Source organism: Alexandromys fortis, unplaced genomic scaffold (genome assembly GCF_014885135.2).
Source record: "Alexandromys fortis isolate MF-2015 unplaced genomic scaffold, M_Fortis_MF-2015_v1.1 scaffold_11, whole genome shotgun sequence".
Lineage (NCBI taxonomy): Eukaryota > Metazoa > Chordata > Mammalia > Rodentia > Cricetidae > Alexandromys > Alexandromys fortis.
The window spans coordinates 10,768,593-10,782,618 of record NW_026067912.1 but is presented as its reverse complement, the minus strand read 5'-3'; the positions used below and the strand labels follow the sequence as shown (position 1 = coordinate 10,782,618).

The window sequence follows — 14,026 nt, the reverse complement described above, 5'->3', positions numbered from 1 at the left end:
ATCCCAAATTAAAAATGTTTTATGGGGCAGTTAACGTATATTTATATGCATATTATCCACATAGTCTAAGGGCGATTTTAGAAAACATACAGTATTCTTAATAATATATGTTTTGATTACAACCCATCACATGAGGTCATGTGTGGAATTTTCCACTTGTGACATCTTATTAGTGCTCAAGTTTTTCATGTTTTGGGAGTCTTTTGCTTTTTGTTTTTTAGATATAGGAATGCCTATATTTTTAGATATAGGAAAGATAATACCAACCTGTGGTATTATCTTTCACTCACTATCTTGCTAAACACTTATCAGTTTTCAGGACCAAATGTAGGGAACGTGAGGTCAAATACCCCACACAGAGAAGAAGGCACACATGTTGACAGACAGTGGCTACACAGGCAGATTGTGACAGGCATCTCTGGAGGCTCCCTCGTGTACTGTGGGGACACTTCTGAAGAAGAAGTAAATTATTCCTACTTGGAAGATAATCGGGGGCTCCCGGGGGAAGGAGCTTAACTTACCACTAAGAGGCGTTTGATGCCCTCTGTGAATGCCGTGCTGGCAAGAAAGGGTCGTTCGCGGCTGGTTCTCTGTGGAGTGACAGGAGCTGAGGGAGCAGCTCCTCAAAGGCATTGCAGTGACTTCTCGCCACCTGGAAGCTATGTCAGCCTTGAATAAAAGCCAAGAAACCAAACCAAAGCTGGCCTAGCAGAGGAATTGGCAGTCTACAAATTTCTGTCCCTAAGGTCCCCACGAACAAGCCTCAAGGAAATGTGAGCTGCCAGGGCCTCTGCAGACTTTCCGCTCCTGGAGCAGGTGGATTCTGGGGCCTCCCGTCTGCCCATCCCTGATTTGGCTCAGGTCCCTAGCAGTCATGAGACGTAAAGAAGTATGTCAGGATTCTACTGCAGGCCACAGGGCAAGCATGCAGCAAGCCCACCCAGAGCTTTCCTTCCCCAGAATAAGCCAGGCCTTCAGTATGGAGTATGTCATAGTCTCTTGCCCACAGGGCCAGGGACCTGTGAGAAGGGGCAGCTAACTGGAACTCCTGTGGGCACTTATGAGGAAAGGGCTGTATATTACCAAGAGAAACCGAATATTCAGGTTTGGGGCGGGGGGCGTGTCTTGTTTTTTGTTTTTTAAGGCCTGCCCTTCAAAACTCCACGCATGAGTCAGCTTTGCCAGTCAGAGCACACACCTCTCACAGTGTGCATGCATCACCACCAGCCCATTCACGGCCAGGGGCTTCATCCCATTTGATTCTGAACCGCTGGACAGCATCACTCCTGTTTGAGGGATGGGAAGCCTGGTTGCTCTTCCAGGATGAGAAGAGCTTGTCCTTAGACACAAGCCAGGTTTCCATTAAATCCACCCTCCCGCTGTGGCGGCTGCAGGCTGCGGTATGAGGGTGCAGGAGTCAGTTGCTAGAGAGGGGTCTATGGACCCAGCTGCAAGCCTTTGTTCCTGCAGGGCTCTGCTGCCACCTATTGGTCACTCTTGGCATCCCGGAGAAATGACCACCTGATGATCTTTTTCCCACAGTCCCATAGCTGGGAGACAGGAACTTAAGTCCTGACTTCACTATTTCCACTTGCGGCACCTAGGCAATAGGTCTCCTGTTCCCGAATGAGGAAAGATGTGCCTGCCTGTGGTCTTGTTAGGGGCAAATGAAGGCTTTCAGCTTCTGCCCTTCCCCATAGCCCACCTGCTGCCGCTATTAAAAGCAAAAAGAGAGGCTCAAAAGCATTTGCTGTTCCCGCAGAAGACCCAGATTCGGCTCTCAGCGCCCATATCATGCAGCTCACAACCACTTGTAACTCTGGTTCTAGGACAATTGTTCTAAACCTCTGGGTCACGACCCCTTTGGGGGAGTCGAACGGCCCTTTCACAGGGAACACCGAAGACCATCCTGCGTATCAGATATTTACGCTACAATTCATAACGGTAGCAAAATGACAGTTGTGAAGTAGCAATGAAATAGTTTTATGGGGGTCACTGCATGAGGAACTGTATTAAAGGGTCACAGCGTTAGGAAGGTTGAGGACCCTGCTCTAGGAGATCCAGCATCCTCTTCCAGCTTCTGAAAGCTCCAGGTATCCGTGGCACACACACACACATTCAAGTACTCACATGTACACATAAAATATAAGCACATCTTTAAACGTAGACAAGAACTCTGTGGGCCCCTCTGGCAATACCTGTAGCCATAGCAGCCCTAGACAGGCGCCCTCTGGTCAGCCTCCAGAAACCTCAGTACTGCTACCACTTGGGGTTGGGTGACCCCAGTGAACAATGAGGAAGACTTTCAGGTCCCTTGTCGCCCCCTGGAATCCCTAATGATCTCCCCAGGAGCCTGATCACAGAGTTTGCGGGTTCAGCATGGCCACTTCACTTGGAGCAAACAGAAGGCTGAGATCTGGGTTTTGACTTTTACCCTCTTCTTGTTTTTTTGTTTGTTTGTTTGTTTGTTTTATTTTTCGAGACAGGGGTTTCTCTGTAGCTTTTTGGTTCCTGTCCTGGAACTAGCTCTTGTAGACCAGGCTGGCCTCGAACTCACAGAGATCCGCCTGCCTCTGCCTCCCAAGTGCTGGGATTAAAGGCGTGCGCCACCACCGCCCAGCTTACCCTCTTCTTCTTATTGTTATTGTTGGTGGTGGCGGCAGTATAGTAACGCTCTCTGCTGATATTTTGATTGGAAGACCAGTGTTTACAACTTTGTAAAGATCTTGTGTGCATATGTGGTTGTGAGAGCAGGCAAGTGCCTGCCATGGTCGGCCTGTGGAGGTCAGAGGACAACCTGTGTGTCCGTCTTCATCCTCCACGTTGTGTATTGCTGTGCATGCCAGGCCCAGTGGATCTGTGAACTTCAGGGGATTCTCCTGTCCACACCTCCCATCTCCCTGTCAGCAGGCTGGAGACAGTGTTTGCAGGAACTTGGGAGTTAGACAGGCTGCAGGTGTAAGTCTCTGCCACAGGCAGAGCTTCCCGCCCCCCCATCCCTGGCTGCGTGCACAGCTTTGTCTGCTTGCCCCGCACACCTTTTAAAAAATATAGTAGGGGCTGGAGAGATAACTCAGTGGGCAAAGAGTTTGCTGTAGCAGTGAAGACCCAAGTTCAGATCCTAGAATCCCCCCGTGAAGCCAGACACAGTAGTGTGCACCCGTCACTTCAGAGCTGCAGGGAGATTGAGGGGTGGGGGCAGGAGAATACCCCAGCAATGAGAGGGTGGAGAATGGCTGTGTCTCTGGTCACACAGCCAACCTGTCCTCTGCCTCCCATTTCCCTCACTCTGTGAAATGCCACAGTCTTTGACACTGTCCCTGCTGCCTGTAAAGTCAGTGGGAATCCCAAGAAGATTTCAAGGAGAGCAAGAATCTCCTGTCTGCCACCCACACGTGAACCGTTGAGACAGATCTGGCAACTCTGCAGTGAGCCTGTTTTTCGCATCTCCAGACTCCTGCCACCTCCCACTGTTCCCTCCCAGCCCCTGCCAAGGATGGAGTCCTGGAAGGAACAGAACTTCGGAATCAGAAGTTTTGCCTATAAACCCTATCTCTGGCATGTAGTAGCTGGATGACCTCAGACAGGTTGCTTAACCTCACTAGGACTCTGTGTCATTATTTGCAAAGTGGGTTATCTAGAACCCACTTCACAGAATTAGCAGATAATATAAGTGAGTGATACATGACCCATCGTAATTCCCTGCTCTAACACATATTAGCTGGGGGAGTGGAGTAGACAGCTCTGTTTCCCTAAGCTTTCATGTCTGTAGCTGTGGAACAAGGATAGACTCGCGTGGCATAACATGAGACCCTCTTTCCTCGGATGTGGCCTGCTCTGATCTGGTGGCTATACAACGGATTTAGATGGAACAAAGACAAATTACCGGTATCTTAACCAAGAAAGAGTTTGTTTCATACATGCTAGGGGAAAACAATCACGCCATACTGGAAAATTGTCTCCAAGATGTTTCCTAGAGCAACGCTAACTCCTCAGTGAGGTTGACGGAGGAAACGGGGCTTTGGAAGGGACTGCATCTTCAGTGAGCAAGTGTCCAGGTGGTGTGCAGGCAGCACCAGCCTGAGGTGATGGGCTAGGGATAGCCTGTCCTCTCTCTGAAAAGACCAGAGCAGGACCTGGGGAATCTACTGCGGTGCCACTAGGCTGGCTTGGTGCGGGGAGCAGAAACCTGCTACAAGGGGCCGTCACTGGGGCACTGCTCATCTGAGCACAGGAAGAGTTGGCATGAACGTTAACTGGCCACACAGGAATCTGTGCTTATGTGAAAAACCAGCCCGGTCCTCAGGAGACACACCCAAGGGATCTAGAGGTCAAGGGTCATAACATGCATCTCTTAGCCTTACATCGCTCAGAGAAAGAGTGGAGGTGGGGGCCAAATGCAAGTAATTGAAGAGCCTGGGCAAAAGGTCTTTTCTGTTTTTTGTTTGTTTGTTTGTTTGTTTGTTTGTTTTTTGCAACTTGCAGTTGTTTCCGAATGGAGACAAGAGCAGAATGCAAGCGGTGCAAATCCAAACCGCAGCCCCGTGCCTGGCCGCGGAACGCACCTCACCTCTGGCTCTTTCCCTTTCTCTCCTGTGCAGTGTGGAGACGGTGAACGATGGTCAGTTTCACAGTGTGGAGCTGGTGATGCTAAACCAGACCTTGAACCTGGTGGTAGACAAAGGAGCCCCCAAGAGCCTGGGGAAGCTCCAGAAGCAGCCAGCAGTGGGCATCAACAGCCCCCTCTATCTTGGAGGTAACTCTCCCCCACCCTCCGTCACCACCTTGCCCCACCCTTCCCACCTTCCCGACTTCCTGCTTCTGCACTGACACCCATAGCTGATGCCAGGGGTCTCCCTGATGTCTTCTTGCCCCCTACTGCCAAGGTCAGTCAGAGGAGACTTCCTGGAGGAAGTGATAGCAAAACTGGTTGCTGAAAGGGTGGCCAGGTGCTAGCCCAGCCACGGGAACTGACTCTGAACAGATGCTGACGAAGGGAAAAGGGTGGGGCCTCTGTGGGAACAGCAGGTGTGCAGAGAAGGGAAGAGGAGATGAAAGGGTGTCCCGGCTCTGCTACAGTTTAAGCTTCAGGGCAGTGCCTTTCTGGCCTGCCACCTCTTGGACATGAAAAGAAGCACCACCACACTGAGGTCAAGCTTGTACCAGGGCCAAAATGGCAAAGCACCACAAGCTGCCTAGACTATAAATGAAGCCCCTAGGCTGGTGGGTCGTGGAGAATTATATGTAGAAAAGAAAAACTAACATCAGAGTGGGCGCAGGGGTTCAGACTGGTACACGGGTAGAATGCTACTCTAATGAGAGTGAGTTACACCCTGGGTTGTACCTAAAGACACATATGTTCACACAGCCACTGAAGTGGTTTGTTCAAGGCTGAGTCCTAAGACTCAGGTGTCCCCCGCCACGGGCTGGCCTGGACCCAGGGACTTGCACTTTGAAAAGGCCATCCAGATGCAGGGGACACAGAGTACTCCTGGCCCAGACTCATCTCAGGACACAGATTCTCCACAAGGAAGACCCTCCCTTGCACTGCTCCTCTGTGGCCACAACTAAACTGGGCACTTTCAGGGCTGGGGAGATGGCTCAGTGGTTGGAAGCATTGCCTGCTCTTCCAAAGGTCCTGGGTTCGGTTCCCGGCAGCCACATGGTGGCTCACAACCATCTGTAATGAGGTCTAGTGCCTTCTTATGGCCTGCAGGCATACATATAGACAGAATATTGTATACAGAATAAATAAATAATTAAAAAAAACTGGGCACTTTCCCCAGCCAACATGGGGCCTAGATAAGAATTGGCATGGAAGGGGGAAAGTAAAAGCTTTATTTTATTTTTGAGACAGGGTCTCACGTAGCCCAGGCTAGCCTCAAACTTCATCTGTAACCAAGGATAACCTTGAACTTTTAATACACCTGCCTCTACCTACTGAGTGCTGGGATTACAGGCACGTGCTGTCATGCCCAGTATATGCAGTGCTGGGGATCGAACCCGGGACTGTGTGTACACTTAGCATATTCACAGCAGCTAAACCAAAGGCCCAATAGTAAGAGGAGAGGGAAAACACAGACCAGACGTCGCCAAAACCAGAGTCACGCCTTTACCGGTAGTCTGACTCAAAGGGGAGCAAACAGCCTAGAAACCTTGAACCCTGGAACTTCCCTGATGCATGCTGCTCCCCCACCCAGATCTTCTCTCCCAAAATGCAGCTCCTTTTCTGTGGGCTTTCAAACAAGAACGAGAGTAAGGGGCGCCTCGACCTGGTGGGGACAGCAGGGTGGCCAAGTGTCCCCACCCGCGCCACACCTAATGGATGGGCCTCGGTTAAGCCAATGGGACTGTGCGGCAGCTGGGGATAGGTCCTCTCATTTCTCCTTTGAAAGTTCACAACACAGACTTCCGGGGGACTTTTTCTTTCTGAGATTAAATCCTGGTGATAAGTTGAGTTTTTATCAACACGAGAGTGAGGACTCGTCCCTGTGAGGAGAAGACCAGGTCTCTGACCTGTTAGCTCAGTTTGAACAGCAGAGGCCCAGAGCTGTGAATGCTAACTGTGAGCGTGTGCTGTGTGTGAACGCTAACTGTGGACACTTGCTGTGTGTGTCCTCACTTTGAAGACTAAGGGGGTGGGGGAGGCCAAGGGGGTGTCTTCAGCCTGTCCCCATTTCCTCCCGCAGGCATCCCCACCTCCACGGGCCTCTCAGCCTTGCGCCAGGGTGCAGACAGGCCGCTGGGCGGCTTCCACGGCTGTATCCACGAAGTGCGCATCAACAACGAACTGCAGGATTTCAAGGCCCTCCCACCTCAGTCCCTTGGGGTCTCTCCCGGCTGCAAGTCCTGCACTGTGTGTCGACACGGCCTGTGTCGCTCCGTGGAGAAGGACAACGTCGTGTGTGAGTGCCACCCAGGATGGACCGGTCCGCTGTGTGATCAGGAAGCGCGTGACCCCTGCCTTGGTCACAGGTGAGTGTCCTAAGAGCATTAGGTTCTCAGCTCAGAAGCTGCCCTGCCCACGTGGAAGGACTGAGCACTGATGGATGCTGGGGGAATTGTGGTCCTACTGTGGATAGCACAACTGCTTAAAATGCCGGGAAGCGAGGCACCTACATCGAAGTGGCAGGCCTGGCTTCAAAGCATTAGCATGAGGGGGACTTTCTCAATATGTCTGTCTCTACCAGGCAGCCCTTAGGACCTGCAAAAGCGCTGCTAGACTCCGCACTGCCCGGTGTGATCAGAAAAGCCTCTCGGGAGGGACATAAAGCCCCAAACACAGCACAGCAAATAGGAGACGGACGGATTCCAGTTCCTGAGTCTGCATAACAGGGCACATCTGAATCATGTTTAATGGTTCAGCCATTCATTCATTGTTCATTCATGTGTTTATTGATGGCCTACTACGTGCAGGGCCTTGTACTCGCTGCAAGAGACCCCAGTATTCTAGAAACTGCCATTGACAAGATATAAGACCAGGCTTGAGAATAGTAATTTGGCTGGCTGGACAAGTCGAGGATTAATAATTAATAGTCTTGATCAAGAAGGAAGGAGCTCTGTAGAGGCCTAAACTTCCCATTATTTGTGATGTGTGCACCTGGCCCTGGAATTAGCATGAATCCTCACCTGAACGTCATCAGTAGACTCAGCAATGTATCATGATTGGAAATGCAGGCGTTGAGAGCTGGCGAGGTGGCTTGCCTCCCAGCCTGATGACTGGAGTTCAGTCCCCAGGACCCACACAGCAGAAGGCAAGATCCAACTCCCACGAGTTGTCTCCTGACCCCCACAACCATGCTGTGGCATGTGCACACACAGAGAAATAAACAGACGAATAAGTCAAAGCAATATTTTAAAAAGAAAGAGCTGGGAGCTCGAGAGATGGCTCCGTGGTTAAGACCCCTGGCTGTTCTTTCCAAGCTATTCAGTGGCTGTTCAGTTTCCAGAACCCACGTGACAGTTCACAGCCATCTGTAACTCCTGTTCCAGGAGATGTGACACTACTTTCTGGCCTTTGTGGGCGCTAGGCACACACATGGCGCACATATGTGCATGCAGGCAAAATATCCACATACATAAAAACGAATAAATCTTCTTAAATTTTCAAAGAAAAAAAAGAGATGGCTTAGTGGTTAAGAGCACTGGTTGCTCTTGCAGAGGAGCTGGGTTCACCCAGTCACCTACATGGAGACTCACAACCATCTGTAACTCCAGTTCCAGAAGGTTCAGTGCCCTCTTCTGGTGTCCACAGGCACCAGGCACATACATGGTGTACATACATATGTGCAGGCAAAACTATCATATACATAAAATAAATAACTCAGAAAATTTAATTACAAAATGCAGACTTTACCATTCGTCCATCCTTCTCTCTGGGAGATGGACAGCAGGCTAGTTCATGGGAGGGGCTATCGCGGAGTGGGGAGTGATGGGCTTCACAAAGTACATGGTACACGGTGTGTACCATCTGCTAACACATTAAGTGTCTCCTGTCCAAAATGCCTGACACTAGAAATGTTTCACGTTTGGGGTATCTTTTCACATTTTGAATTATGTACATCTACCTCTGAGATATTTGGGGGATGAGAACCAAGTGCATATACAGAGTTCATTTCTATTTCATAGACTCCCTCATGTACAAGGCCTAATAGTTCTGTATGATTTGTTTGATACGTCTGTGTTTTATCAACAGCCTTTGATGGAGGTCAGGTGTAGGATTTCCCCCCTGGACTCCATGCTGATGGTTAAAATGTTTTAGATTTGGGGACATTCAGAGTGAGGGTTGTTCAACCTCTAGTAGTAGAAATGGTCGTAAGAGCATTTGCTCTTTAAATTGAGGGAGGATTAGAATATTGACAGAGACCAACAAAATGACTCAGTAGATAGAGGAGCTTGCTGCGAAGCCTAACAACCTGAGTTCAAGCCCCAGGACCCACATTGTAGAAGAGAACCTACTGTAACAAGTTGTTCTCTGACCTCTAGGTGTGTGCCCATATGCCCACATGTGCACTGGAGATTGCATGCATACACACAATCAATAACATGCAATGTTTATAACTGTCTTTGCCATATGCAGTGATGCATGTCTTTAATCCCAGCACTTCGGAGGCAAAAACAGGCAGATCTCTGTGAATTTGAGACCAGCCTGGCATACACAATGAGATCCTGTTTCAAAAAACACAAAAATAATTATTTCTTAGTGTCGACAGAATGCCTGAAGTCTGTTGGGTAATGAATTGACACAGATGACTTTGATGTCTCTGTGGGAAACAGCAAGTAGATCGGCGTCTGTCTGCTCAGAGCTGGTGGTGGATATTCACTAGGGCACATGGGCTTCCAGTTACATGGGATTTGCATGAAAAGAGGTGCTTAGATGCTGGACTGAAGGAGGACCGTACCCAGCACAAGGTCCCACAGCTCTGTCCTCTGGGTGGAAGGACAGAGGAAGCCACTAGTGACACTAACTCTGGTCTTGGCCTCTCCCTCTGCCCCCAGCTGCAACCATGGGAAATGTGTGGCAACTGGGAACACATACATGTGCCAGTGTGCAGAGGGCTACGGGGGAGCCTTGTGTGACCACAAGAACAACTCTGCCAACGCCTGCTCAGCCTTCAAGTGCCACCATGGGCAATGCCACATCTCAGATCGAGGGGAGCCCTACTGCCTGTGCCAGCCTGGCTTCAGTGGCAACCACTGTGAGCAAGGTGAGTCTGCTGTTCTTGTGGGATGGAGGGCGTGCAAAACAAACAGGGGTCGAAGGAGCTGATTTTTCTCCAGAATGGACCATCAGATAGCGAGGAGGAAGCCGTGCATAGTGGCTTAAGTGACCGACCCAGAGAAGTAATTGTACTGTCATTTCCCAGGTCATTAAATCAGTTACACTCCAAGGCACATTCACTAAAGAAGGGCACTGCATAGAAGATGTAGCAGGTGACGAGGTCATTATGGACACTGACTGACTGTCCTGCTTCCTTGCAGGGTTTCTCAGAAGAACATCCACCATGTAGAGTGGTACCTAGGGATGTGCTCAGAGCTGAAATATATGACTTATCTTTGTGAAACATCTAAGTAGGATTTTTTTAAGATTTATTTTTATTATTTCTGTATGTGTGTGTCTGTGAATGAATGTATGCCACGTGTGTGCATTTCCCATAGAGGCCAGAAGAGGGCATCAGATCCCCTGGAAATGGACTTGCAAGTGGTTGTGGTCCACCTGGGTGCTGGAAACTGAGCTTGAGTTCTCAAGTCCTCTAGAAGTAAGCACTCTGAACTGCTGAACCATCTTTATGTCCCTAAGTTAGGACTCTTAAAAGTCAGAAGCAACACTGTTGTCATGAAATAAAATTCTGTGTGTCCTTGAGCCGGACAGTTCCCTCTGGGTTGTAATTCCCCACCCAAAACAATGGTACTCGTTTATTGTAAACACTAAGTAATATTGTGGTGGATGAGAATTCAACGTTGATTCTTGAGTGAGATCCCTGAAGTGTCTAACAAGCCACCCAGAGTGGCCAGCACAAGCAAAATGGCCCAACAAGAAATACCAACAACGTTTTTCCTATACTGTCTAATGGAGAATGCCTGAGTACGAGGTGGTGGTGGGGGCACCCGGGGGGGGGCACCCTCAAGCTACCCCATCTCCTTGATTGGCACTGACTCGGAGCTAAGAGAGAGTTTGACGTCACAGGCAGAAGTAGACAGAGAGAGAGAGAGAAGCACACAGAGAGATACAGAGAGAAGAGAAGGGAAAGAAAAAAGGAAAGACATGGGGGAGGGAGGAGAAAGAAGGGAAGAAGTCTTCAATCAAAATTCCAAGACCCCTTGGGGCTGGCGAGATGGCTCAGAGGTTAAGAGCATTGCCTGCTCTTCCAAAGGTCCTGAGTTCAATTCCCAGCAACTGCATGGTGGTTCATAACCATCTGTAATGGGGTCTGGTGCCCTCTTCTGGCCTGCAGGCATACACACAGACAGAATATTGTATTCATAATAAATAAATAACTATTTTTAAAAAATTCCAAGACCCCATGAGCTCACTAATGCTTTCTACCATACATTTAAAGAGGCATGATACAGTTCTCCACAAACCAGTTCAGAAAACTGAAGAGCACAGCGTACCTCCCACTCATTCTGCAGAATTCACATTACCCTTACACCCAGACAGAGAAACGTGTGCGGGAGAAGAGGGGACAAGGGAAGGGAAGGAGATGGGGTTGGGGAAAGCCAAACACCTAGGGGTCAATGTTCCTGACAAACCCAGAAGCGAAAGTCCTTGGCTTGAAACTATCACTTTGGGGCTTCTCTCCCACATAATCACTGGCGCATGCGCGCGTTCTTTCCGCGGCCAGCTTCCAAGCCACACCCTGTCATTCAGGGACTCTTGGGTCTCACATCTACATAGGAACCATTAACTAAACCTGTTCGTGTTTTAAATCTGAAGTAATTTTCACCTCAAGCCCACGTCAGGATGGCACACACACCGCTCATATCCCCTTTACCCCATTGTTAGTGTTGCCATACTTGTGCTCCCACGTTCCACACGAGCGCGTGCCCACACGCCACACACACACACGCGCGCGCGCGCTTGCACACCCACGCGCCCTTAGTCTCTCTGCTCTTTCCGAATCCTTTAAAGCCCTTCCCAGTTTGAAAGAGCTTTTGAAGGTGAATTCTACGCCTGTGCGTCGAATTGAAATACATAACCCTTTAAAAAGCTCCGATGCTTTTTCTTCAGTCGCCTCTGCGGCTCTCAAAGGGATCATTGAGGAGGCTGGGTATATGTGTCGTGGTTCTCCAGGCAGATAGTCTGTAAAGCTGAGGCGCAGGATGACAAGGGATGACGCTACGATTCTGCTTTCCTTCCCCAGGTGTTCTGTCAGTGTTGGGAGGAAGTAGGGGCTGGAGGTGAAGAACAGGGTCAGAGGTGAACATCCCAGCACACCCGGGGGACCTCTTTACTGCTCTCCTGTGGTTTCTAGGACTTCCGGAAACATCCTGAAGGGCCGTTACCTCATTAGCATCTTTTCCAGATCTCATCTGTGTGGTTACTTCCCCAAAAGCCTCCCAGCCCCTGAACCAAGTCAACTGCATTTCGTGTGCTTTTATAGAAACAAGCCCCTTAATAGCTTCTCTCTGCCTTGGTTTCTCATTACAAATAGATCCACTTCGGGGTCGACAGATTTGGAGTCCAGGCTAGATCAAGGGAGCCGGACTAAGGGAGTGGTAGGGTCAGTCTGGGACCGATTGGAGCTCTGCTGCCCCATCCAGAGCTCTTAGCACACTGCCCACCCTGGCAGCATCGGGAACAGACCTCCTAGTTTCAAAGAAGCCAGCAACCCAGATTCTTAAGTGAATCCAGATGTTTTCGATCTTAGTATCTAAGCATCTGCCTAGTAACAGGATTTAGCCACTTTTTACCAGTTGCTAGTTCCTTGGAGGATGGAGAGGACCAAGTTCACTCCTGTCACCAGAATATCTTTGGGGAATAATTGTCCTTGTGTAGAGCCTGGCGCAGTAAAAGTTCTCCGTTATAGTGGGAGGGAGGGACAGACGGACGGACGGACGGAAGGATGGAAGGAAAGGTGGGTAAGTAGGTGGGGGGCGGGGACAAGCTAGTGAAAAAGTATGTGCGGCTTCAGATCACGTGACCCCTGATAGCCAATCAGGGAGCCACCCCATGGTCATGCCAGACCCCTTCACCATCAGTGCCCTAACGTTACCTCTCTGCCCTCTTCAGAGAATCCATGTTTGGGGGAGATAGTCCGTGAAGCCATCCGCCGTCAGAAAGATTACGCCTCCTGTGCCACAGCCTCCAAAGTGCCCATCATGGAATGCCGTGGCGGGTGCGGGAGCCAGTGCTGCCAGCCTATCCGCAGCAAGCGGCGGAAATACGTCTTCCAGTGCACCGACGGCTCCTCATTCGTGGAAGAGGTGGAGAGACACTTGGAATGTGGCTGCCGCGCGTGTTCCTGAGCCCTCTGCCACCTACCCACCCGTCACCTCTCAAACTCCAGCTCACTGGGCTGGGGACAGCCACACGGAACCTCCTTGAGATTCGGCATGAAGGAAAGCAAGCTGGAGAGGAAGAGGCAAAAGAGAGAATATTAAGTATATTGTAAAATAAACAAAAAATAGAACTTATTTTTATTATGGAAAGTGAATATTTTCATCTTTTATTATATAAATATATCACACGGTCTGAGTATATGTACTATATAGTGTGTTATTTTTACCGAGTTTTGTTTTGTGTTGTGTATTTGTTGTGTTTTATAAACAGCTGTTTAAAATTTTAAGACAAAATAAGACTAATAAAAATGTTTTAAACAAAAGGATAAGAATAGAGAAACAGTAGCCTGTCTGAGGCAGGAAGAGGGAATTTTATGTGTATGTAGCTCTTTCAAGTCAGCAAAACTGAGAGCCCTTTCCTGAGCTGGTGAGGAAGGAAAAAAGAGAAAGTGGGTTTTGTTTCTCTGTTGGCTTCACTCCTCTTTTTCCCTCTTCCTTGCAAGTAGCAAGCTTCTCGTAGTTCTGGCTTTCTAGGCCCAATGTGCTCCTTGCTTCCAGATAAGCTGCTGGACCCTGAAAGTCTTACTCTGCAATTCAGAGGAATTCCTGCCCCTTGCCCATCATCTGACCCAGGCCCCAGGCAGGGTGTGAACCTGCAGGAACCCTGAGGGAGTTGACACTGCCTTTGCCGAGCAAGCTGGATCTGTTCTGCTGAACTTGCAAATAGCCACTTTTCCTGCCTCTCCCCAGGAAGCTTGTCCTCTGAGATGAGGCAGGGAAGAGGGACCTATAGAGTGGCCCCAGGCCCCAGCCCTTGGCCCTCCCTCACAAGTCTTCCTTCCAGCCAGTTTTATTGGGGTACAATTCCAGAGGGCAGGCACCAGGGTTGCCCAAGAACAAACCATGCCTTCATAGATGCCCAACAGGCAGACCTCTGGCATCTGGCCCTCTAAGCCACCATCTCATTGCCTAGGAACAGTGCCATCCAGCACGTGTCTGAACCCCACTTCATCCAACCCTGACT

General features: G+C 49.6%; 1 protein-coding gene across 1 annotated transcript in view; it reads left to right on the top strand.

The window, feature by feature from the left end:
- Positions 1-13,210, top strand: part of Slit3 (slit guidance ligand 3) — a 589,149-nt gene extending 575,939 nt beyond the window's left edge. Inside the window, exons 33-36 of the mRNA XM_050138600.1 lie at positions 4,602-4,756; positions 6,690-6,975; positions 9,499-9,707; positions 12,734-13,210. Of these exons, the coding sequence (XP_049994557.1) occupies positions 4,602-4,756; positions 6,690-6,975; positions 9,499-9,707; positions 12,734-12,969 (886 nt within the window). The 3' untranslated portion in view covers positions 12,970-13,210. The remainder of the gene's footprint in view (positions 1-4,601; positions 4,757-6,689; positions 6,976-9,498; positions 9,708-12,733) is intronic.
- Positions 13,211-14,026: the final 816 nt, after the last annotated feature.